This window comes from Natator depressus, chromosome 9, assembly GCF_965152275.1.
Source record: "Natator depressus isolate rNatDep1 chromosome 9, rNatDep2.hap1, whole genome shotgun sequence".
In the NCBI taxonomy this organism is placed as follows: Eukaryota; Metazoa; Chordata; order Testudines; family Cheloniidae; genus Natator; species Natator depressus.
Genome location: NC_134242.1, coordinates 17,492,052 through 17,517,915, shown reverse-complemented (window position 1 = coordinate 17,517,915; position 25,864 = coordinate 17,492,052). Strand labels below are relative to the sequence as shown.

The following is a 25,864-nucleotide window of genomic DNA, read 5'->3' as shown; positions in this document are numbered from 1 at the left end:
TCTTTTGTTTAATGATCATTAAAACATTAGTTATTCATTGTAATAAGCCAGTGGTTTTCAACCTTTTTCATTTGTGCCCCCCTAAAATATTTCAAATGGAGTTTTGGGCCCCTTTGGAAATCTTACACTGAGCCTGTGGACCCCCAGTGGTCTGCATTCCACAGTTTGAAAACTGCTGTCAAGCCAATGGAATACCACAAGTATAGCAGGGATGATCATTACTTGCAAACAGCTATTGTAAAGATTTTAATGACAGCCAGTGTACATCCATATGTTCCTGTAGCCACAATACCTTCAGCTATGACTTCATCAGGTTTAACAAGATAAGTAAAAAGAAAAGGAGTACTTGTGGCACCTTAGAGACTAACCAATTTATTTGAGCATGAGCTTTCGTGAGCTACAGCTCACTTCATCGGATGCATACTGTGGAAACTGCAGAAGACATTATATACACAGAGACCATGAAACAATACCTCCTCCCACCCCACTCTCCTGCTGGTAATAGCTTATCTAAAGTGATCATCAAGTTGGGCCATTTCCAGCACAAATCCAGGTTTTCTCACCCTCCGCCCCCCCCCCCACAAACTCACTCTCCTGCTGGTAATAGCCCATCCAAAGTGACCACTCTCTTTACAATGTGTATGATAATCAAGGTGGGCCATACACATTGTAAAGAGAGTGGTCACTTTGGATGGGCTATTACCAGCAGGAGAGTGAGTTTGTGTGTGTGTGTTTTTTGAAAAAAGGGGGGGGGGTGAGAAAACCTGTATTTGTGCTGGAAATGGCCCACCTTGATTTTCACGCACGTTGTAAGGAGAGTGGTCACTTTGGATAGGCTATTACCAGCAGGAGAGTGAGTTTGTGTGTGTGGTTTTTGGAGGGGGGTGAGGGGGTGAGAGAACCTGGATTTGTGCAGGAAATGGCCCACCTTGATTATCATACACATTGTGAAGAGAGTGGTCACTTTGGATGGGCTATTACCAGCAGGAGAGTGAGTTTCTGTGTGGGGGGGGGGGCGGAGGGTGAGAAAACCTGGATTTGTGCTGGAAATGGCCCAACTTGATGATCACTTTAGATAAGCTATTACCAGCAGGAGAGTGGGGTGGGAGGAGGTATTGTTTCATGGTCTCTGTGTATATAATGTCTTCTGCAGTTTCCACAGTATGCGTCCGATGAAGTGAGCTGTAGCTCACGAAAGCTCATGCTCAAATAAATTGGTTAGTCTCTAAGGTGCCACAAGTACTCCTTTTCTTTTTGCGAATACAGACTAATACGGCTGTTACTCTGAAACCTGTCAAGATAAGTAAGTTTCTACTTGGTCCTTGTTGGATGGGAGACCTCAAAGTAAAACTAAGGGTGCTTTGGGAAGTGATGCTGATAATTCAGGAGGTGGTACTCTACCCCTTTAAGTTGGTCCTGAGCCAATGCCCATTCATGATGCTATGTTGTACTGTGTAGACGGAGGTGCCATTTTGCAGATGTGGTCTAAAACTGATCACTTTGTTGTCATTAAAATTACCATGGCATTTTCGAAGAGCAGGGCTGTTAGTCAATTTGATTACTTATATTCTGTTTGCCTGAATTTCCTCTGCCATCTCAGTTGCGTATCATATTCAGTTTTAGTCCTAATTTACAGCATAGCATTCCTGTATATTGAACTGCTTCCATGCTCCCTCCCCAAAGTGCTTTTACTTCCCTAATGAGTGAAGTGATTGATCACTACACATTTTTAGAACACTTTCAGATGTGTTAGGATGAAAGCTGCTGTACAAACGTGAAATTTAAATATTGTAAAGGCATAGCATAAATAATGTGGACATTGTTATTTCTACTTTAGAGGATAATTACAGTTTTGGTCTTAATATCTTCAGAAAGAGAACATCGCCTGCCAATAAACAGTAGGGATATCATCAAGAAGTAGGTCCCAATTTCTGATTTTGTGTTATCCATCCATAGTAGTGGGGCTGAAGAGAGAGGAGAGAAGTGGGTTGTAACTAATTTACTAATCCAACAGCACAACAAAATTTACCATCGTCCACAAAATTGTTTTAACAAGATAAAAATCTGAGCAGTTTTAGCAAACCATTGGCCTGATCTTATAAGGTGCTGAGCAGCATCCTCAGCCCCTATTAGCTTCAATGGTAGTAAAGATGGACAGTGCCTTGCAGGATTCAGGCATACATGAATACAAGCAGTATAACAGTTGAAGAAAGGTGAAATAATCCTAGAACAAGTTACTGCGCTCAGCATTAACTAAGCCTTCATAGCTTTTTCCCATGGTTCTGTTGTTCATTAACAGTGCTGCATGGAGAATGAGATTGAATGGCGCTGTATGGAACTTTTAGTGCCGAAGATTCAATCATGTAAGGACCATTTTTTAGCCAGTTGTGAGATTGTGATGACAGGATATATAATCCATAATTATATACAATACTTTGCATTACCTTACTGAACAATGCTTACATCTGGCAGTAAATTGCAGTATGGTGAAGTAATGCACAGCTGAATAAAAATGCCAGAGGAGTGGGTTGATTAGCCTTTCAGAACTAATTCTGCATCTGCTGTGTTATGACAGTTTTATCTCCCACATCCCCAGACAGACTGACACTGGAAAATTCAGGATTTCATGTCTGACAAGCAAGGAAATTTTTGGCTTAGATATGTGCACATAACAGGTTTTGACATAAAAGTCAACCTTAACCCGCACTCTTCAGGTCAAATCTGGGTCCCATTGAAATTAATGGCAACACTTTTTTTACTTTAATGGGGAAAGGATTTGGCTCTAAATCATGGGAGTCTAATGAGATGAATTCCTCTCTGGCATAATTTTAAAGTCTGTGGAACTACTGTGTAGATGAATGTAGTCCAATAATTCTGGGGCAAATTCTGTTGCCCTTACATTAAGTAGTACCTTACTCTGCAAGTAGTATAGTTAATTTCAGTAGATGAATTTGAAGAGTAAGATTGTACTCATAATGACTAAGGGTGGTGCAAACTTTCAGGTTGTTTACATATTGTATCACTGTCTGTACTTGTTTGTGGCGGAGAACCATTAACTCGCGGGAGGCAGTATGGCCTAGTGAATGGACTAAAGTAGGACTTGGGAGACCTTTATTTCTGCCGTTGGTCTGCTAGGTAAACCTTGGGCAAGTCATTCCCTGGCTCTTTGCCTCAGTTTCCCCATTTTTAAAATGGGATTAATGGTATTGGCCTCCTTTTGTAAAGTGCCTTGAGATTACCTGCTGAAAACCACAAGAAGAGCTAAGTATTATATTTCTGTATACCACAAGAGTGCTAATTATATATAACAGTAAGAAAAAATAGTCTTTTCCAAAATGCAGAGTTTCAAAATTCCACAATATCAATATAATCTAAGTTCTGACTTGTAAAGTATGATGAGCTAAAGCATGTGTTTACATGTGAATAAGCTACAGAAGTCAGATAAAGAGGTCATGACCCTATGTTAACCCCCTTTGGTAGGCTGTCATTTCTTATTTATATCATCATGTTCTCATCCATCAAGACCACTGTAGCTAGAGACCAGTAAAGTCACATGATTAACTATTGACAAAAGGGAGCTTTTGTCTTACCAATTAGAATAATATTCCTCTCCTTGTAACTTGATCAGTGGACATCCCTGGGAGTTTTTGTTAAACTTCTGAGCGTTGGCAGATTTCCTGACCTTTGTAAGATATGACCTCTGAGACTACTGAATTATAGGATAGTTATTGTCTAACTCTAAGACCACCATTGTTTACCCTAATAATATAATAGTCATGGATGTCAAGTGATTTATCTTGATTCTATGTCTGAAGAAAACTCTTTAAATAGAGATTCCAAATAATAGCTAATAGCTTAATTTTAAAATATAAAGGATTTGTGTAAGAGAGAGAAATTATATGTTAAAATGGCCGCAAACATTAATTTATGCTGTTAAATTTTGTGTTTTAGTCATAACTTATTCTTTGGCCAGAAGAAATCCTACATTTTGCTGTTGAGGTTCAAAGTGCTGATTCTGCATTTTGGATTGATCTCCTGACCTTCCAGTCACCAGTCCAAGCAATGTTCCTCAAAAAAATGTAAGATCCTAATATTTGGTGCTTCTAGGGAAATGGTCTGGGGTGAAAGAGAAGAAAAGCCATCGGGCCAGTTTGTTCTCTGTTGCAGGGTCTCTGCTCAGTATAGGATGAGACATGAACCCAATGGCGGGATTCAGGATGCTTTTACAATATCCAGTCTTGTTAAATTCCCACCATTTTCACACTATTCTGTGACAAACCATGACTTAGGTTTATGCTTAGCTCAACTCAAGGGCGCCTCAATAGAAAAAATACAGCAAATATAAAAGATACAATATAGGATGAAAAACTGGCCTCTTCTGAATACATGTGCAGCAAGTGCCGGTTACCAACATCACTCAAAACTTCCTTAGTGACTATGCTAAAGGACTCCCACGTAGAATGGGGCAAACTGACCTCCTTTTATCCCCTCAACTTTAAAACACCATTGTAAGAAATAGGTACAGTGCCATGGATCTGCATCTGGCTCCTAATGACTATGGTACAGCAAAAAGAATCTTGAAAAATAACAAGTTAAAACATCAGCTGATAAATAACAAAGGAAAATCAATTGTAGGTCATTGGACATTCTTTTAATGGGGTGGAATGAATTGATTGGATCCTGATTAGTTAATAGCTTAAGGCAGGCAGAAACCTGAGCTGAAGGTTGCATTGCTAGATGAACACTTGAGGTACTGTCAGAATTTTAAAGAAAGCTGCAGTTTGGTTTGGTCAATCCCTTCTAATTTGTTGCAGCATTCCAAACCTAATCCACTCAGTCACATGCTCAGGGACCCCATGAACCTTGCTCAATCCACATCAACACTACAGGAAGTATAGTGGCATAGGTACAGCACCATAGCCATGCCAGCATCATCCCATAGTGTAAACATAGCCTACAGTGATGGAAGGGTTTTTTCTGTCTCTGTAGGAATATCACCTCGCTCAGTGATGGTAGCCAGGATAATGCAAGCATTCTTCCATTAGCCTAGCTGTGTCTACACTGGGAAGTAGGTCGGGATAACCACAGCATTCTGGAGTATGAATTTTTCACACCCCCTGGGCACTGCAGCTATTTCAACCTAAATTTTAAGTGTAGACTAGGCCTGAATCTTGCTAAAATTTGTCATGTACCAAACGACAAACTCACAGTCATTTCAGAACACAAATATGCAATCACAATTCTATTTTTGCTGATACCTAAGATCAGTAGAGAACGTAAGCTTTTACTTCACTTAACCTGTGTTGGGCAGACAAGGAAGAAAGCCAGAATTCCATCCTTTTTTGTAGCAAGGGTGCAACCCTGCTTAGGAAAACTGCCTGATATTATTAAACCATTGGGGTTATTGTAACTGTTTCATTTTGAATTGTTTTTAATTATACTAATTTACATTTCCCTTGAGTTGTTTGTGACTGTTGTTAGAAGTTGCTTGAAATGCTTTAGTTAGATACAGAGAGTTAGCTGGTATATATCTGAAAGCTGATGAGTGCCAGTCGAGAGGACTGGTCATGGTAAACACTCTGCTAGCAGCCATCCTGTTATAGCAGAGGAGGTCTAACGCATCTGCTCCATTGCTTGTAAACGCAACGGCATTGCAAAGGGTTCGTATCGCCAATAACCACATAAACACAATATAAATACGTAGGCAGATGAAAGACTGAGCCCTATTTAGAGTACATCACAAAGGTTTAGTCTCAAGGTGAGAAAGGCATGGGTGCAGTAACTGTAGCAAAGTACAAAGCGTAAGAGACATTTTCTTTTGTCTCATAAGGCACATATTAAAAAATGCCCCTCTACTCAACATAGAATACAAGCCTAGCAACTATCAAGACTCTTAAATTGCAAACCTGTGTTACAAATGGTAGCTGTGCTTTCTTCACCAATTTTTCTAGTCACTTTCCCAGCCAGCCTCAGTCTTGTCTGGATTGGGCCACAGCCAACAAACCCTCACCAATACCCAAGGTTCTTAGAGACAGTGGTCATTTCCACTACACCAACAGCTTAGGAGAGGGTAGAGATTTAATATCATCGGCCTGCTGAAGATGCCACAACCTGCAGCATCTGTCTAAGTCCCTACCAACCTCCTTGTACATGCTGAACAAGAAGGATAACAAGATAGACCCCATAATACCCCACATAAGAGATCCTTCAGGGTAGAGGAGCTGCTCTTTCAGATATCTCCCTGAAAAAATGAACAGAGTCTTTAAAGAGTGAGTCCATCCACCCTGGATAAGTTCTTGATTGACTACAGTTGAGGAAATCTGAGGATTTCATATACTTGTCAAAGTTTTCAACCAGTTTTTCAAAAAATGGGAGATTTTACACAGGCCAATGGTTAGCAAGATGGTCAGTGTCGAGAGCAAGTTTCTTCCCAGAGGCTTTGTAATAATAGCATCATTAAGAAACATCCAGTATTCTGCCCCATGAAGGGAGATGACAACCTATGCTACTATTTCCCCACTGTCTTTGTCCAACGGGTCTGACTTGCATGTTGTAGCCCAGAATTCCCCTTATGCCTCCAGAACATCAGATTTAAAACCATCTATACCTCAAGCAGAGAAAAGTCAGTGTTTGTCAATTTAAGGCCCTGCTCTTTCATTGTAGAGGCAGTTTATATGATCCCAAACAAAAATCTAGACTGAAAATTCACAAGACACTTCATCAACAAGCTTCACACTACATCTAGTTGTCAAATTATGGCAGGGTATGGCAGAAAGAATTTGGTTTGGTATGTAATATTGGTATGTGACACATCTTCATACAGTGTATCTTCTGGTATGTTAAGAGCAGGATATGCTATCTAAAGGACACTTATGCATAGTTCTTAGACAACTGACATCCTGTGTCACACTTAACTTATTAGATGAATTATTGATGACGTGTTTGACAGAAGAAAAAGGGGAAAAAATTTCCAGAGATCGTGGGCCTCCCCAACAAAAGCAAGTCTCGGTTCCCATCTCCACACTCTCAGCTGCTCAAGCCTACGTTGTGTTGGAGAGCTAGTCAATGCTGATTACAGAGGCATCACATGGACTGGTTCCACTAAGCTTCTACATTCTGTAACTGTCCAGGAGGATCTGAGAAGCATCATGGGGACCAGTGATGGGCAACCCGTGGGCCACACACAGCCCATCAGGGTAATCCACTGGCGGGCCACAAGACAGTGTTTACATTGACTGTCCACGGGCACGGCCACGCGCAGCTCAAAGTGGCTGCGTTTCGCCATTCCCGGCCTATGGGATCGACAGGAAGCAGTGGCCAGCTCGCCCCGGTTGCCCGCGCCACTTCTTGCAGCTCGCATTGGCCGGGAATGGTGAACGGTGGCCACTGGGAGCTGCGGGCGGCCGTGCCTGTGGAAGGTCAATGTACACACTGTCTAGCGGCCTGCCAGCAGATTACCCTGATGGGCCACAGGTTGCCCGAAACTGAGCGTGGACTATACCAGTCAGGAGGAAATATTGAGCTGGAACTATAGACTTTCTTTTGTCTGTGGAAGGGACTGGTTTCTTAGAGTTGGGGAGAATGGTGATCATTCACTACATATTTTTTTCTGTGTCCAATTTATGCATGTGTGAATTAGCACAAAAAGTTTGTATGAAACATGCTTGTATGAAAAGTTGATGCTGTTTTACACATCAGCTTTGACATTTAATTATTAGGAGTCTAATGTAGCTTAATTAACTAACGTATAAAAGTGATTTGAGTTTTTCAGTGAAAAGTGCTTTATAACAGCATACCGGTGCTATTATGTTCTAGGCCAGTGGTTCCCAAACTTGTTCTGCCGCTTGTGCAGGGAAAGCCCCTGGCAGGCCGGGCCGGTTTGTTTACCTGCCGCGTCCGCAGGTTCGGCCGATCGCGGCTCCCAGTGGCCGCGGTTCGCTGCTCCAGGCCAATGGGAGCTGCTGGAAGCAGCGGCCGGTGCGTCCCTCGGCCCGCCAGGGGCTTTCCCTGCACAGGGGGTGGAACAAGTTTGGGAACCACTGTTCTAGTCAGAATACGGTATTTAGTTTAAAATTCTATGAAAAAAATCAGACTCTAGAAAAAATGTTTGTAGGTGTTTCTAGGACACTAATGATAATTTTATGATTAGCTTGTTTCTAACATTTATGAATAGTTTTGAAAGACAGGTTATGGAGAATGTTAACATTCCACTATGCTGGTTGACAATTATTAGGATATTTTAAACCAAGGAAAAGAAATGCAGTATTGTTGCGGCTGACTAGTGTGAATTAAAAGTTGGGTAATCTTTTCTGCAATTATGAAGATACGATTGTGGTTGTCAAGGAGGAAAATGTATTCATACCTTTTTTTTTAATAATTGTGTTGGAAGAGTTTTGTAAGCCTGAAATTGAAGCTCCAGTGAAGGTCTCCAAAATTCATTAATAGCAATATTGTGCTGAATCAAACATTGTGAATATTTAAATAACAGCTTGCTTTTAGAAAGGTATTTACCAGCAAATAAAAGCATCTTATAAACAGCAGATGAATCATCTTCATCTTGAACAGGTCTCAAACGTAGATTGAAACTTAATAACTCCAACCTGGTAAGAAAGGTTTAGAAACTTCCAATGAACATTGTAAACAGAAAATGATAAAACATTTTTACACTGTTCCCCAGTATATGTGCATATTTGCCTTTCAGTAGAGAGTATAGTGTAGGAAAAATATTTCTTTTTCTGTGGTTTTGCCTATTGTGCTATGTAAACAATGACTAATGACAGATATAGAGCTATACGGAAGTAGAACTCTGGAGAGTTTGTTATGTCTCTAGTTACTGGAGAGAAACTAATGCCATTTTTCACTGGGACTACTAATAAGAGTCTCGTTCTTTAGTGAAACATCCCTGGGTTGAGTGTGATATGCCCTTAATAAAGTTTTAAAATGATGCATGATAAAATCTAAAAGAAACACAAATCTGTCAACACTTTCATTAAGAACAGCAGCCCAAAGGAAATGATCCAGATGGAACTGTCAACAAGATCATAATAAGCTTCATCTTTCCCTACGTTTCCTGAACAGATCAGTGGTTTGACCGATGTAGGGCTTGATTATTTAAAATCCAGTGACATGGCTACTTTGGTGGTTTTAATTGTGAGTGATTAGGACACCTTGAAACACATTGCACACGTGCTCATCTGTTCTTTGAGAAAGCCCTCAGCAATGCTGTACTAATGGTTACCCTTTCAGAGGGAATTTCATGCAAATAGGAGTGTGCAGAGTCAGCTAATAAAAAAGGGACATTCAAAGAGTTAATCTGACAGCTATAGTGTTAGGGAACAAGAGACAGCATTCTGCTTTTGCCATTATCCTGCGTTAGAACCAGTTTCTGGAAGTTCTCTGTATGAATGGACTGTAGGATTAGGTTCTGTTAATGCTGTAATGGCATAATGTCTCCCCTTCTCTTCCCTGGATCCCAGAGATGGCTCTCTGCAGGGTCTTGGGTATGTGTGTCAGGAGAAGTCGGGAGCAAGATTAGGTCCGACTAGGTGATCACAATGGTCCTTCTGGCTTTATAATCTATGAAAGTGGGCCAAGGTGACATATGTTGTTTCCCACTCACTGAGAATCTACTCAGGAGTTAATACTTAGCCTGGGGTTATGTTGGCTCCTGAGAAGAGCCCCATCTGCATTGTGGAACCTTATTGACGAGGGGCCCCAGGAACTAGTGCCTGAAAGGAAATCCCAGCGGAGTAATTCTAAGGGGGAACTGGAGAAGATGAACTGTGCCCTATGGCTCCAGCAGATTCTCAGAGATCTGTGAAGTTTGGGGGTTGATTTCCTTGTTACATCAATGGGAAGAAGAGTCAGATCCTGCCACCCCATCCCTCTCCCCCCTCCCAACTCCTGCTGTAAGTAAGAACAAAATCAGTTTAGAGATCTTCGAAGTGTAACTGCTGCATTATGTGAGTGACTCACTTAATAAAATAATTTTGATTGACAGCAGTTGTACCAAATCTGTTTGTACCATGATGGCTTATGCGCCAACTGGTTTACAGCACAGATCCATCCACAAAATGACATAAAGGCTGTTTACCAACTGAAGTAGGACACGTTTGTGACAAACAGCATTCGCCTTTCAGACACAGCGAGTATATACTGAAGCTGAGGACAAATCACATTATGAGGGCCTTTGTGTGATCATAGTGCTGTTGTATATCCTACTTACTGTGTGATAAGAGGAACCTCTCTACCACCATGCTGTTCTGAAGCCACTTATTGAGCTCAGCAAGAGGGCTGTTAACAAAAAGGAGATGTTTTCATAAGATGCCTATTTTTCTCTATTTTTATTCCATAATTATTTCTTTTCAAACGGTGTCATGTCCTGCTGAGAGGAGGTACTGATGGACACCTTTCTTGACACCTTTTACCCTCACTGTCTGCAGATTTTGAATTGTACGGCGTTCAACCGGCCATATCACACTGTCTGTTTTCAAGCAGAACTCTCTCTTGACTTCCTGCCAGTTGGGAGCGGATTCTGATTTGAGAAGTTTTTGTTTAAAAATTGATGGCATGACAGGGTCCTGTAGCTGCTTCTACAAGCACACTTCACATTAGAAAAAGTTGAAAATAAGGTTGAATCAAATCTGCTGGTGACAGTGATAACTTTGACCCACTTGAATTTAAGATGAGTCTTCCTGCATGTGGAACTTCCGTGAGTGTTTAGTTGTCTTGTTTCAACTTCTCATGGTGCGTAGACAAGCCTTCTGTCGTGGGGGTCCTCTCCCCGCTAGGGTGCCTCCTCCTGGCCACTCTGGGGATTAGCTCTTTCCAGGTACAACACCCCCTTCTGCTGTTTGCTGTACACCTGCTGCCTCCCTCTCTCTCTCACCCTCTGCGACTCAGGGTGTTCTGTCTTTGTGACTTGGCCCTCCTGCCAGGTCACTGTGTTTTTCCCCCTCCAGAAGGTCTGCACCTTCTGAAACCTTACTACCTTTTCCTACACCCTCTCCACCTAGTTTTCCTTCTGTCTCCCAACTGTCCAGAGAGTGGCTACAGGCTCCCTCACTGAAGCCCCATTCTACTGCTAGCTTCGTAACTTTATCCTAGACCCACCTGTTCCTTCCAAGCTAGGTTCTGTCATTATTCAGGGGTTACTTAGGCCAGTCAGTTCCCCTTAGCTGTGGTCTATCCAGTTAATTGGCCTTTCCTCAGCCTCCTTTAACCCCTGTGAACATCCCATCACACCTTCCTATACAACCTTTCTGCACAATAAACACAATTTACTGTATATATCATTCCTTGTTCTGTGTAGATAAAGCTATTGGTGTTTTGTTTTTCTGGTCAGTGGTTCTTGTGGTTGCATCCCTTATATAGTTTACCTCTTCTGGCAACATTCTTCACTCACAATCTCTGCCTATGTGTATGGATTTCATAGGGAGATATGGGTTGGGCTGGAGACAAACAGTGGCACAGCGGTGCCAAAATATCTTTGTGCTTAATGGTAGCAATGACACTAATGGTGTTTTGACCTGCCTCTCTCAAATTTTACATACAGTTCCAAGATTCTGAACAAGAGAGTTCTAGTGTTGTTGATGAAGAAGGAACAAAATTGCACTCATCTGAAATGTGAAAAGAGGTGTTTCTTCACTGCTTTGTGAAAATGTCACCGTGCTTCTCTGAGGTCTGTCCTTGAGAATTATCCAATTTCTTATTTTAATCTCTTACCCTGACTTTCCTGCAAAGTATTCAGTCCCAAAACTTGCTTAATTCTCATATGTGTGTATATACATATTTTTGATGAAGAATGCCTTGAAACTCTAATTAGGGCTGCTTGAATCCAAAGCAGTTTACATATCACAGGCTTACATAGCAATCAAACAGATGCTTTCCCTTTTTCTCGTTCAACTGACACTTTCATTTTCTCTGCATATTATGAGGGCCAAGCAATGATGTGTCTTGACTCCCGAGGCTTCATACCATTCCATATCAAAAAGAGGATTAGAAATAGTTTTAGCTATCAAGTGAGTTGTTAAGTTTGTCTTCCATGGAGTCTACACTTTCAAATGGCCTCTTTATTGAATTTAAAATAGCTTTCTTTCTTGACCTTGTTTAAATTAAATGGACAGTTTTCATTACAGTCTGCAGAGTTCCCAGCTACAACATATGGTTTGCATATAGGAATAGAGGGTGAAGGGCTGAGTACCGTTTGTTGTGCTGACCCACTGTTCAGTTATCTAAGAGGAGACTGGCATGTCAGAAACTGAATGTCAGCTAAAAACAAAAATTCAGACACCAATTAATTTCTCTTCTGAGATCTCTTTACTTAACCATTTGTGTTACTATTTATGTATAAAAGTAAATGGGTAAATAAAAAGGTAACAATGTTAACAACATTGACTTCCTCGGGGAATGCCTGCAGAATGAATATGACAGCCTACATACAGAAACCAGTCCTTAGTGGGGGCCAAGCCCAGACTTTCAGGAATGATTTGTTTGTGGCAGCACCTGCAGTGTGGCAAGGGAGTGGTATTCAGACTTCTCAGCCTGGGGGGGAGGGAGGCTATTCTCCCTCAAGTGCTCCTTCCCCAAAATCAATTAATCAATTAGTGAGACTCACCTAAAATCAATCATCCATCCATCCATCACTTACATGGCCTCCATAACCATAGTATCTGAATGCTTCACAGTCATTAATGTATATCTGCACAACTCCCCTGTGAGGTAGGGACTGTATTATCCCCATTTTACAGACAGGGAACTGAGGCACACAGACTAAGTCATTTACCCAAAGTCAGATGGGAAAACTGTGGCACAACAAGGAACTGAACCTGGTTTCCCAAGCCCTAATCACTGGGCCATTGTTATTTTCAATTAATTGGGGTACCGTTCCCCCCAAATTAGTTGCTGCTGCCTTTTATTTTTTGTGAGACTGCTGCTGCTGCTCCTCTTCCAAATGCTCCCTTTTGTAGGATCCCAGGTCCTCTTGCTTCACCTGCTGTGGTGGTTGCCTGCTGCCCTTGCCCTCCCACACTCGTGAAGACTACCTGGTGCCAGCTGCCTGCTTTCTTAGTACCACTTCCCCTCCTCTTAAAGAAACAGCCACTCAGAGGCTCTTCATTCCGCTCCACTCCTGGAAAAGAAGTGATCAGGAAATAAATCTTCACTTCATAGTCAAATACAAATAGTTCCTCCTTAACACAGACACCCTAGGGGGTTAAGAATTTAGAACCCAGAGGGGCAGAGGCTGGACTCTTCTTTCCTGTACTAGGCACTCTCCAGATACTGAGAAGGGACAGTCCCTGCCCTGAGGTGCTTACAGTCTAAGGACAGTAGACAGAAGTATGGAGAAAAGGAACAAAAAATGAGCAAATTCTGTGTAGGTTAATGAATCATGGTAGGCAGGCAATGCAGCGCAACATCTAAAACACAGGCCTCTCTCGTTTGATGTAAAGGGTAACTCCTTCCTCTGTAATTTTGTCCCAGGTTGTTACAGTCACTGGGAGAGCTACTAGAAGGTGACCCGCAGAAACACACCACAGGCTTGTCTACTGCAGTGTGGACTACGGAGGTGTGAATTGCAGAGGGCACCAAAAATGTGCACTCTTATTGCCCATCGTAGACACTGGTGTGAGAACTAAAAGGTACCCAGTTGACATTCCTGTAGTCCTGTTAGAAAGAGGACTATGTTAATGTGAACTGGGAACCTTTTAGTTTGCACCAGCAGCATCCACATGGGGCAGTTGGAGCACAACATTTTGGTGCACGCTAGAGTTCACATCCCTTTGACAGCACGGCGCCACAGTGTAGACAAAGCCTAAGTAGATATTGGTGAGAAGTACCTCGTCCTTTACTGTGGGTACACAAAAGCCGTGGTGCTGACTAGATTCGTTGCTATGACAAGGGGATCTTTCCATTCTGTTCCCCATTTACTGAGGGGATTCCTTCACAGGGGGTTAGTCAGGTTAAGAATCTTGATATTACTTTTGACTTTATCCATGTGTCAGATATTGAGATGTACCCATCGTCCCCTTCAGCACAATTTGTTCAAACTATTTCCTTTACTATCCTTGTGAGGAGAAGCTTGTCTAGGCACCACTTTTTATAAGGGTTCCCTACCTAGGTCAGCAGCAGGGCCTGAACCTGGACAGTCAGGACTGCAGCACAGACCTCTACCACTTGATGTAAGGGAGTAAACTCTATCAGATAGTTGCAATTGTAGGCTGTTGTCCTCTAGTAGACCAGCCACGACAGGGGACAGCATGACACATATTGAATTAGTGTAGGTTAAGACTAAACTAAAACCTAGGTGTGAAAGAAGCCACTTCTTGTCCTCTAGTTTCAATGGTTACTTTTGTCTTACTGAGGCAATTGCTATTCTTCTTACACTATTTTTACAGGTATATATCTTGTATTGTTTTCCTTTCTCATAATATGTAAAAATTGTAAGAAATACAAATGTTATGGCTCAGATTTGCAGTTTAAAATCTGATAGTTTTTGCCAGTACTCTCCCTTCCACCAGTACGGGTATGTGGGAAGCAGAAAGAGGTTGTTCTCTATAATCAGTATTTCTGCTTTTCTCTCAGGGGAACTTTTGTTACTATTTTTTTATGCAGTCTTAAACTTTGCCCATCACAGCTGTTATGTTTTCTTCTGAGGGCTAGACAAATTGGCATTTCCCTCATGAAAAAACCAATAAAGCAAATGTTCAGTATTTCAAAAATCATGCAATCAAATCTCAAAATGATAGTCAAAAAGAAACCCCAACTATAGTAAGCCACTGTACTGTAGAATGTATCAGTTGAAATATATGTATTCAGGACTTTAAAATATTGATGTTAATACATTGATTTATGAGTGGATAGGTGTAAATTGTCAATACAACATGGACATTTTCAAATTCAGCTTGGTATAAGCCACTGTAATTCCAACATAATAGCTTGTTGACGCTCTTATTCCTCATTACTACTCTACTCTTAGACTTATTTATACCCACTCTTAGAGGGTATATAAATCCAGTGGGTTAAGCGAAACAGGAACAAGGCACTCTTATTCTACAGTAAGGGTGTCAACTCATGGAGTTAATCAGAAACAGTTAACTTCATATTTAGACAAGCCCTTACACCACGTATACATTTGTCCCTTAATGGCACTCTCTAAAAAAGCTTATTTTGTCAATTGTAGGCTAATATGGTCTCTTTTGGGACTGATCGTCAAGTGACTAGGAAGCCATCCTGGTTCTTTTTATGCATCTGTGTTATTTAATGACTGTTTTGAACACACATTGTGCAAAGAAAAGCTGTCTAAATGAATAGAAAATGGTTGAACATATGTTATTTTCACATCATGAAACTACCACTCATGCAATTTAAACATTCTTTGGAATGGATAAACCAAACTGATGCTCATGGCATATTATAAGAAGAAAAAAAAAAGATCGGCACTGCCATACGTCTTTCTTGTCATTCGAAACCTCAGGCGGTAAGGTATTTTTCATGTGCAACTTTTCTAAAAGACATACAGTTTGTCCTTCAGTACAAACCAATGAAGAGTCACATTAGCTGTGTGTGGTTAGCTTGAATTCTTCTTCGAGTGATGATCCCCATGTGTATTCCACTTGTGGGTACACATGCACACCCCATGTGCCTGAGTCTGGAATTTTTTGCAAGCAGTGTCCATTGGCCTACACATATACTTTACCTCATGCTCTGACCCAAAGGCCTAAAAGAGTGGTATGGGACAATGCCTTTCCAGTTCCTTCTTACCACCGCATAGTCTGAGTAGGAATCTTTGATGTCCTCAGCTCCTTTCTCCTGTATTATTTCTGTAAATATATTGTAAATTGTTTCACTATTTTTCTAAGATAGTGTTGTTAGATAGTTATTTCCCCCTTTCACCACCACCCTCAGGTTGTCCCCACTGTGAAGGCTGGGATTATGCCCAGAGTTCCAGGGTTCAAAAACTCTGTTTCTTGCCCTTGCTCCTTTTCTGTGAGTGCTGAAAATCAACACTGCCTCTAGTGCCTGGGTGAGGCCCTCATCTCCGCCAAATGCAACATCTGCCACTCCTTTCCCCCCGAGAACTCATGGGGGTCGGGAATTGAGGTTTAGGAAACATGATGGAGAAGGCAATGAGACCTTTTTGTTCGAGCTAAGGTACTTTATAAAGGGGGTCAGGGTGGTTTTTTTTCACCCCCCAGAGCGACAAATTTTTTATTGACAAAAGTGTTAGTGTAGACAAAGCCTCGGTCCGCACCAGAGGTCATACCAGTATAGCTAGGTGGTAAAAAGAATCACATCCCTCTCCGAAATAGATACACTGTTAATACTCAAGTGTAGACTATGTCCCAGGGTTAGCATCTGGCCCTCAGAATGCTTAATAGACTAAATAATTACGGCAATTTTTTCTGTAATTGGGGGCAAAGCAGTTTCCTGTTCCTGAGATGCAGGAGTTAATGAGAGGCAGCTGTGTCTTGTGTGTTTCTTGGTATCTGTAGTACACGAAGGAATCTCTCAACATTTATTTAATAAAATATTGATCCTGCAGAGAAAGCCTTAAATTAAAGGGATTGCCCACTGTCAACTTTGTCATTCACATAGCATCCCAAGAAGACAGTCATGGAATTATTGTGTCCCACACTCATTGATCTTGCACCCTTTTTTCCCTCTGCTGCAGGGAAACTTAATCATTTGTCTTTTAATGTATTACTCTCCAAAAGCCGTTGACAGCAAAGAAGTGTGCTTTGAAGTAAACAAAAATGGGATCTTTATTAACGTATTTGTTGCCTGCAAAGGATTTTGGCCAAGATTTAAAAAAACGGGGGCTTAAAGTTAGGGGCCTAAGTCCTTACTTAAGCACTGAAATAAATAGCCTGATTTTTCAAAAGTGCTAAGCACCCAGCAGCTCCCACAGAAGTTGGACTTGTAGCTCTAGAAATATTGAAACATCGGAGAAGTTAATGAGGAACCAGTGCATCAAAGTGAGGCTGATGAGTTATGTCTTCAACTCAAGTAAAACGTTGACCTATAGAGAAAAGTAGGAACAACGTTTAAAGGATCACAGAAGTCTGTTGGAGCTGTTGGGTGTACAGCCCTTCTTGAAAATCAAGTCACTTATTTAAACATTTAAAACTGGATTTAGGCCTCGAACTTTAGGCCACTGCTTTTGTTAATAATATCTTGACCTTGGCGTGTCTTTTCCATTTATTAAGAAGAGCAGGCATCCCATTTTACAGCCATATTTTGCATGTTAGATAATTTGTCTTTTGTTGTATACTTGAGAGTTCACAGGAATGAAGATTCTTGAGGAAAACGCCTAATATTATGTCTCATAGTTCTGCTGCTTCCTAGTTTTTTCTTTAACCTTTTTGTTCATTTTTTGTTTTTGTTTTTGTTTTTAAATTCTTTACCATAGTTGGTAAAAGCATTTTGGCAACTAGTTTCTGGGTTTTAATTTTCTCTTGATACTTTTTAGCCATAACTGGACATATGATTTAAGGTGAAAACGTCATTTATTGGGCAGATAAAAGGATTCTTGTAACAGTAGCTTTTAATTATCTTGACAATTATTTTTACACAGTTTCTCGGCATTTTTAAAGAAGTGGATTGTGTGACTTTCCTGATGTATTATTATCAATGAGAAAAAGGTTCATGAATGAATTCTTAACATGACATTGTGTAATATACATGAAGATGAATAGCATGCTCTGTTTACTGTTTACATTTCAAACAACTTCTCTTAATAAGAAAAAGATTCCAGATGTCTCTAGCCAGAGGGAAGTATACAGTATGTAGCCTAATAAAATAGCATATTTGAGAGAGGGGTGGTAACTGATGTATATAGGCAAATGGTCTGAATTTAAACACTAGTCAGCACCAGGGCTTTATGTTAGATGAGTGAATTTCACATGTGAAATATTAACTTTGAACGTTATAAAAACATTTCCTTATGGCCAGGAGAAGCTCAGGAAGTCTTGTCTTTCTGAGTCATCTTTAAAACTTTTCCTTTTTCATTTAATTTTTATTAGATTTTTTTTAAATGAAATAAACATAAAAGTATTAAAAACATAAACCATAGAAAGTTAAATGCAAAGCAGAAATATAACAATGTGAATATAAAAACCAGACACTTTTCTTCAAACATATAATGAAAAAAAATCTCCCTCTCCGGCCTCATTTTCCTGAGTCTCTCTACGCAGTGTTTCTCATTCAAAATACATTTCCCCCCAGTAACAGTTTCAGACTTAACTCTCTTTATGGGCTCCCTCTTAGGTGATGCCTACGCTTATGGCAGGAAGTAGAGTACATACTTCACGCCCTCCCAGCACAGGTGTACATAGCACTGTAGATGGTGAGGCACTGCTCTGGCACTGCCAGAGCCTTTTCTCGCCACAATAAAAGGCTCTGGCAGCTCTTCCAGAGCCTTTCGCTGCCATGTGTAACTACACACCACAGTGTGGATGCAACCTTATTTTCACTGTGGCATGTAGTTACACATACCCTAGACACCGCCACCAGTTTAGGCAAGGCCTTTATTGCCTTGAAACCCAGGCTCCTCACCCACATTCCATTTATGTGTGGCTGGATAGGTAAGCATTTTCGGGCACTCCTAGCACCTGATCCAAAGCCTATTGAAGCCAACAGGAGTCTCCATAAATTTTGGATCAGCCCCCCCTAGATACTTCTGTGGTGATTTTTGATTCAGTGGCATCAATACTCCAATATGATGCAATTTAAACTCTGCTAGTGTTGCTGAAAAGATATGGAAGCTGCTTATCCAGAACCCTTCAGAACCTTGTAAAATGTTCAGTTTTGCAGATCTGCTTAAAACCTATTATGGCTGCAAATGTACTCAAGCTTGTCCTCCCAACTTACCCTTACTGTCAGGCAAAAGATTTAAGAAATGTTCTCAAGCTGATTCAGTGGCATTTTCCCTCTTTTTCTGAGAGAAATTTGAGGTATAGCCCAGAGTATAGCACAAAGCGCTTTTATGAAGTGAGAGACGTAGAAAATTGCTTGCTTTGTGCTCAGAGGTGGAGATGAGTGGATAACAGCTCTTCTGAGATTCTCAGGCCATTTGAGAAAGGAAAAAAATTAAGGTAACCATCAAGAACATCAGCTAGAGTTCAAGGAAATAGAGGTCACAGAAGTTGTGTGATGCAAGATATTGCTCCTGCTTCCACTGAAGTCAATTCTAAGGCTCCCATTGGCTTCAGTAGAAGCAAGTGCAGGCCCAAAATAGATAAAATTAGTGAAAGAAATAGTTTATTAACAAATTAAAACATTACCTGTGTTCTTACATGTCTTTTTTTCCCGTTCTTCTTCAGTACTCTGCCTCATTGCCCATGAGGACCCCAACTAGTAGAGTTAAGGGCTTGACACAAAAGGAACTCTTCATACAGCATCTTCAAATGCCAGATGTTTATCCCATGGTGACTGCAAGCTTATATGTGTTAGGTTATTGTATTTCTTTCCCTATATCTTTTTCCTGCTCCCAAGGAAGCATGTGTGTCACAGATCTGTCCAATTATCAAGTACTTCTGAAGCAGAGAGAAGCCAGGCAATGCCAGTTCTCTGGAACTTCAAAGAGCTCAAAGTTTCCATCTTCAGCGTTTTGTTTATGCATCAGAAGCAAATTAGATCAATGTAAAGATCAGCTGCAGCATCAATATAATAGCTGCCCTACATACATGCTATCTACTGTCCAAGAGAAATAATGTATCTTCTCTGAGGCTGACATTGAAATGACATTGTAATCTCCGCCATCTGTCTTCCTTCTCTAGATGTTAATGAATGTGCAGTAGTAAATGGAGGCTGCCAGCAGAGCTGTGTTAACACTCCGGACTCCTTCTATTGCATATGCGATATGGGATACAGACTCCATGCTGATGGACGTACCTGCCTAGGTAAGTAAATATTACACCTAGCTTGAGGCCTATTTCAGGGAAGAAAGAGCTACAAGTGTGGGAAAACAGGGTGTGTTATTTTCTATAGTAAAATTGGGAAAAAAATACAAACAATTACAGACTTTTCCAACATTGAGTTCTGTTCTCTAACCTAACCAATGATGGATATTTTGCTGTAAGTAATAACCGCACGATAAGCAGAGATACCACCTCAGGCTCTGACCCTGTGAGATTTCACAAATTGTGTCATGAAAGCTGAGGGAGAGAAGTAGAGCATGTCAAGCAAGTGGGTGTCATTAGCCATGTTGAAAGCCACAAAGAGGTCAGGAGGATGATGTGGAAGTAGAAGTTCTAAGATACGGACAAGAGGTCATTAATGACTGGTGAAAGCAGGTCTAATGAGGTAGAGTGGGCAGAGAAGTTGGAGGAGATCAAGGCTTGACTTGGAGGAGAGAAACTCAAGGCAACAGTTGTAAACTGCCCACTAGATGAGTTTGAAGGGAGAGAGGGTGGTAGCTGGAGAAACAGCTGGTGTTGAAGGTTGTTTTTTTGAGTAAGGTGGCGGATCCTTTCCACGGGGTAAGAATTATTTAGATACTGCCTCAAAGGTCCATTTTGACTTATGGTCAGTGCATAAATCACCAGCCTTCCCCCTGCACCCACTCCCTCTTCCTTAACTTCTCCTTTGTTATGAATTTTTATGTTAAAAATAGGTCAGCATTTAAATATTTCTCAAGGTACCAGGTTCTGTATGTTTGTTTGGGTTTTGTTTAAAATCTTATCCACAGAACATATTGGGATAAATGCATGATGCACACAGAACTCTTAATCATGGCCACATGCTGCAGTATTTATTTGGTGCTGAACCTTTAACTCACGGAGTAGAGGTCTGTGCTTCTGGAGCTAAGTGCATTCCGTGATGTCGTTCAGTTGGTTGATAGTGCTGTACACCTTTGATCGAGTCTGGATAGTTCTTTATTCCCACTGTAGCCATAGCTCCCTCAAACTCCTCAATCTGTTCCTCACTCAGAGTGTAGCTGCCTCACTCTCTAAATACCCTTGAGGGAATTCTGCACCAAAAAAATTAAAATTCTATGCACAGTATTTTAAAATTCTACAAAATTCTGTATATTTTATTTGTCAAAATAACACAATATAATCGCACCAGTTTCAATTATTTTGGTAATTTATTTCAAAATACAGTCAGAAAGTATGTCTGTAACAATACAAACAACAACAAAAATTCTCCCAGGAGGAGAAAGTTAAAGAAAACCCTACGTTGACCCAGTTCCTGTTTCTCTATTATGCTTTTGGTGGGTGCCTCAGTCTGGGTGTGCCAGCAGGGCACATCTTGGGGGAAAACTCTTTCCCTGTGGTCTCTGACACCCACACCTCCTACTCCGCAAAGCCCAGCTGTAGGGTACCCCCATCCCAGATATCGCACCACCTTCCTCCCAGAGCCCAGCCATGGGACACGCCCCCCTCCCGCCCCGCATTCCCAGAGAACCCATACCCCTACCCCCCAGGGATCCAGAGAGAGAGAAACAGCGTGATGCTGGGACCCAGTTTGTACAGAGTTTTCTGCATGCTTCCTCCTTCCTTCAGGACATGCTGGGAGCCACAGCTGCCCGGCACCCTCCACCCTCCCTGCCCCCCCTATATTTGGGAGCTAGAGAGATATGGTCTGCTGAGTCCAGCGGCCCCTAGAGTTGGACAGCAGCTCTGCAGCACCAATTCTTCAGGGAAATATGAAATTCTGTGCAGAACATTAATTCTGCACAAATTCTTCATGGAGCACTGGTGCAGAATTCCCACAGGAGTGTCTAAAACTGTCCTTGAACAGCTACATTTCACTCCTAGACCAACTCCTTGATCTGCTGCAGTCCTGCTGGTGATGAAGATATAACACTCAACTCAAGTGTGTAAGACTTTGCTTTGCTCAGCCAACAAAATCGGTGTTGTACTACTGGGTACAATAGCCAGAGTTTTAAAAAAGAAAAGGCTACAGACAAAGCACATTGCTTTTTGTTTAACCTATTCCTAAAAACCCCAGATTATAGGTTTCTTCTACTACTACTAAAGTTTATATGTGAATTTAGTGATTGTGCAAGTTGCCTTAATGGTGCCCTGATTATTACAGTTATTACTGGCAGAGTGTGGGCAGTAGCAGTGCTGTTCTTCCACACACTGCATTACTCAACTCTGACCTGGAGGGGTCATATCTTGGGAAAGGGGATGGGTGATTCTCCAAGGCCTTTGCCTCTCTGCTCAGACTGTGGTAGGGGGTTCCAGTTGTGATGACAGTTTTTACTGAATCCTGCCCACTAGGACCTGGCCTGAGACTACCAAACTCTATTCATGTAGACCAGTGGTTCTCAACCAGGGACACGTGTACCCCTGGGGGTATGCAGAGATCTTCCGGGGGTACGTCAACTCATCTAGATCAGTGTTTATCAACCTGGGGATCATGACCCCAGGGGATTCTCAGGATAGGTTTAAGGGGGGGATCAGAAGTGCAGGGCCGGCATTATGTGGTGGCAATTGCCCAGGGTCCCATGCCACAGGGGTCTCCCACGAAGCTAAGTTATATGCTTCAGCCTCAGGCAGCAGGGCTCAGGCTTCAGACTCCTGAAAGGGACACAGTAGTCGAGTCAGATTGAAAACCACTGACTTACACCACCAAACAGTACCAGATAGCAAGTTTTGGTCACAAGAATGATGTCTTTATTTATTTATAATCATGTTTATTATGGTAGTGCCTATTAGGTAGTACAAAGACACTTAGACGTCAGGTTTCAGAGTAGCAGCCGTGTTAGTCTTTATTCACAAAAAGAAAAGGAGTACTAGTGGCACCTTAGAGACTAACCAATTTATATGAACATAAGCTTTCGTGAGCTACAGCTCACTTCATCGGATCTGATGAAGTGAGCTGTAGCTCACGAAAGCTTATGCTCAAATAAATTGGTTAGTCTCTAAGGTGCCATATAGTACTCCTTTCCTTAGACGTCAGTGGTTCAGGAGCCAAATTAGCGATCATTGTTACCCAAAAGAGCCACAATAGTGTGAATTCATTGTTTCATTTACTATTTATTAGTCTCACAGCAAAAGGACTGACCAATTGGGTAGTAATGTAGTAAAAGCATCCTGATTGTCTAATAAATTAGGTTGGTTAATAATTAAATCACACAGTGTTTTAATATCATGTGCTGCAAAGAGCCACGGGAGACACATTAAAGAAGGATAGGGGCAGGAAGAGACTGGAAATCAAGAGGGAGAGTGTGGAGCAAACATCCAGTCTGCAGAAGGGAGAGAATGTTCAGAGTGAAACTGCAGAAAGCAATCTGATGGCCGGAGCTGGTCAGCAGTTTTTCAACAACATGATTTTTGGCCAGAAAACACCAATTTGTGGAAACCGCAGGAATGTATCCCTGCTTAAGCTATTCCTGAAGCTGCTGTGCCAGCTTCAGTCTGTGGTGGTTTCCTCCCCACAGTATCTTTGCCAAAGGCCACATGGCTGTGGGAAGAAAGGATGCTGCTTTTTAATTTAAGAATCTTAAAATGGTGTATTATTTCTGATTGACAATTGTCATAAATATAAAGGGAAGGGTAACAACCTTTATGTATGCAGTAACATAAAATCCCTCCTGGCCAGATGTACTGAATCCCATTACCTGTAAGGAGTTAAGAAGCTCAAATAACCTGGTTGGCACCCGACCACAAGGACCAATAGGGAAAGAAGATACTTTCAAATCTGGGGAGCGTGGGGAGGTTTTGTTTGTGCTCTCTTTGTTTGTTCCCTCTCTGGATGGAGAGAGACCAGGCAGGTAAAAAATCTCCTGAAAACATACCTAAAATGATCCATCTAATGTTACAAAAATTGTAAGTAAGGGCAAGGAAATGCGTTAGATTATCTTTTGTTTTAGCTTGTGAATTTTCCCTATGCTAAGATGTAATTTCATTCCTGTTTTGTAACTGGGAAGTAGAGTCAGAGGGGAATCCTCTGTGTTTTAAATCTTTTTATTTATCCTGTAAAGTTACCTTCCATCCTAATTTTACAGGTGTGATTCTCTTACTTTTTTTTATAAATAAAATTCTTCTTTTAAGAACCTGATTGATTTTCAGTGTCCTAAAAACCAAGGGGTTTGGTCTGTGCTCACATTGTAACCAATTGGTTAGTATATTATTCTCAAGCCTCCCCAGGAAAGGGGGTGAAGGGTCTTGGAGGAATATTTTGGGGGAATAGGGGTTCCAAGTGACCCTTTTCCTGAATTTTTATCTAAATCACTTGGTGGTGGCAGCAATACCATCCAAGGACAAGGAAAGGATTTGTGCCTTGTGGAAGTTTTTAACCGAAGCTGGTAGAAATAAGCTTGGGGGGTCTTTCATGTGGGTCCCCATATCTGTACCCCAGAGTTGGGAGGGAACCCTGACAACAACTAGCACTTGAGGGACAAGGTGGGTGAAGGAATATCTTTGATTGTTCCAACTTCTGTTGGTGAAATCCCATATCCTGGGGCCAACGCTGCAAACTAGCAATTAACATGTGCTTGCCTCCCAGGGTGCGCTTGCTTATTTTTTATTTATTTATTTATTTATTTATTTAATGTTTTGAATGAATGGTAACAACTGTGTCCTTACTTTCTTCACAAGGATTAGGCGAAAGGCCAGATTCTGATCTCTTGCAGATTGACTTCAGCTGTGAGGCTGAGTGGGCATAAAAACAAGTGCAGAATTTAGTCCTCAGACTGGGGGGAGAGAGTCCAAATCCTCCTCTCAGTTTTACTGGTATGAATCCACTGATTATAGCACAGAGCTGTTTTAGATTGATGTGAACGAGAGCACAATGTGCACCCACATCTCATCTGGTGGAAGTGAATGCAATATCAAGTTTTACATTTGTGAAAGGATTACCAGATCCTGGTTTTCTTTCCTTGGATGCTGTTTACTAAAAGAGATCCGTAGTTCCATGTCATGCTAAAAAAATAAAAGGATATTTCCCTTGTATCTCAAGGGAAATTACCACACCAGCCCAATAGCAGTAGTCAAACTTGGTAAAAAGGATTAAAATGTTTTGTAAAGCTACACATTTAGGGAAGAAAACAGTTCTGTTTGTTTTAATTGCTTTAAATCCCATTTAATGTCTAGTTAATATGAGAAAAACAGCCCAATTAGGTATGATTGTGTCACATCTGCTGAATTCATTCACGCATAATCTTTTCTTCCTTTCACTTCATGCATTCAGTCACTTGAATATGCTTTAAGAATAGCTAAATGTGGTGTTGGTCGTTTCTAGTATTCGCAGCAATACATTTATTGGCATAACTAGAACAAACACAAACTATACCATTATTCAGGATGTGGGAAGATTTTTTTTTAAATAAAAAACTAGTCCTTTTAGCTCTGTTGTGGGTTTATACACAATCAAAGAGTTCAACATTTTGGGGAGTTAAAAGCAATTCAAAGTAAGGAGATGTTTAAATCATATCTTGGCTCATTTGTTTGGAGACTAGGGGAACGTGTAAAGGAAATGCAGCATGTTCAAGAAACCAAACTCATCAATATATGGGAAATAACTGTCCAGATTTGGCTGGAACCATTGGTATTTTTCAGTGAATGAAGGGAAGGTAGCCAAATCCAGTGCTCATACTAGGGTGAACCAAGGGTATCTCCACTGAAGTCAATTGGGTTACTTCTGAATTATAGCACTGTGAGCACAGAATTTGGCCCGTAGTGGTCAAGCAACTTCAGACTCCAGATGGATAAACTGGTTTGAGAAAAAAGAGAGATGATAATGCCCAGAAAGAAATGACAAATATTCAAATGAATTGACCTGGCCCATGTGCTTGACCTTTTTCATTTACTTACTGTGAACAACTTGCAATCATGTTTTCTACTAACACAAATAACCACAGATGGCAAGTTTCCAATCCTCCCCAATTCAAAGAAATTGAACTTTAATCCAC

General features: G+C 41.1%; 1 protein-coding gene across 1 annotated transcript in view; it reads left to right on the top strand.

The window, feature by feature from the left end:
* The window catches only part of LOC141993856 (uncharacterized), a 281,814-nt gene that overhangs the window by 174,883 nt on the left and 81,067 nt on the right, over positions 1–25,864 (top strand). Inside the window, exon 6 of the mRNA XM_074963607.1 lies at positions 19,779–19,901. Within this exon, the coding sequence (XP_074819708.1) occupies positions 19,779–19,901 (123 nt within the window). The remainder of the gene's footprint in view (positions 1–19,778; positions 19,902–25,864) is intronic.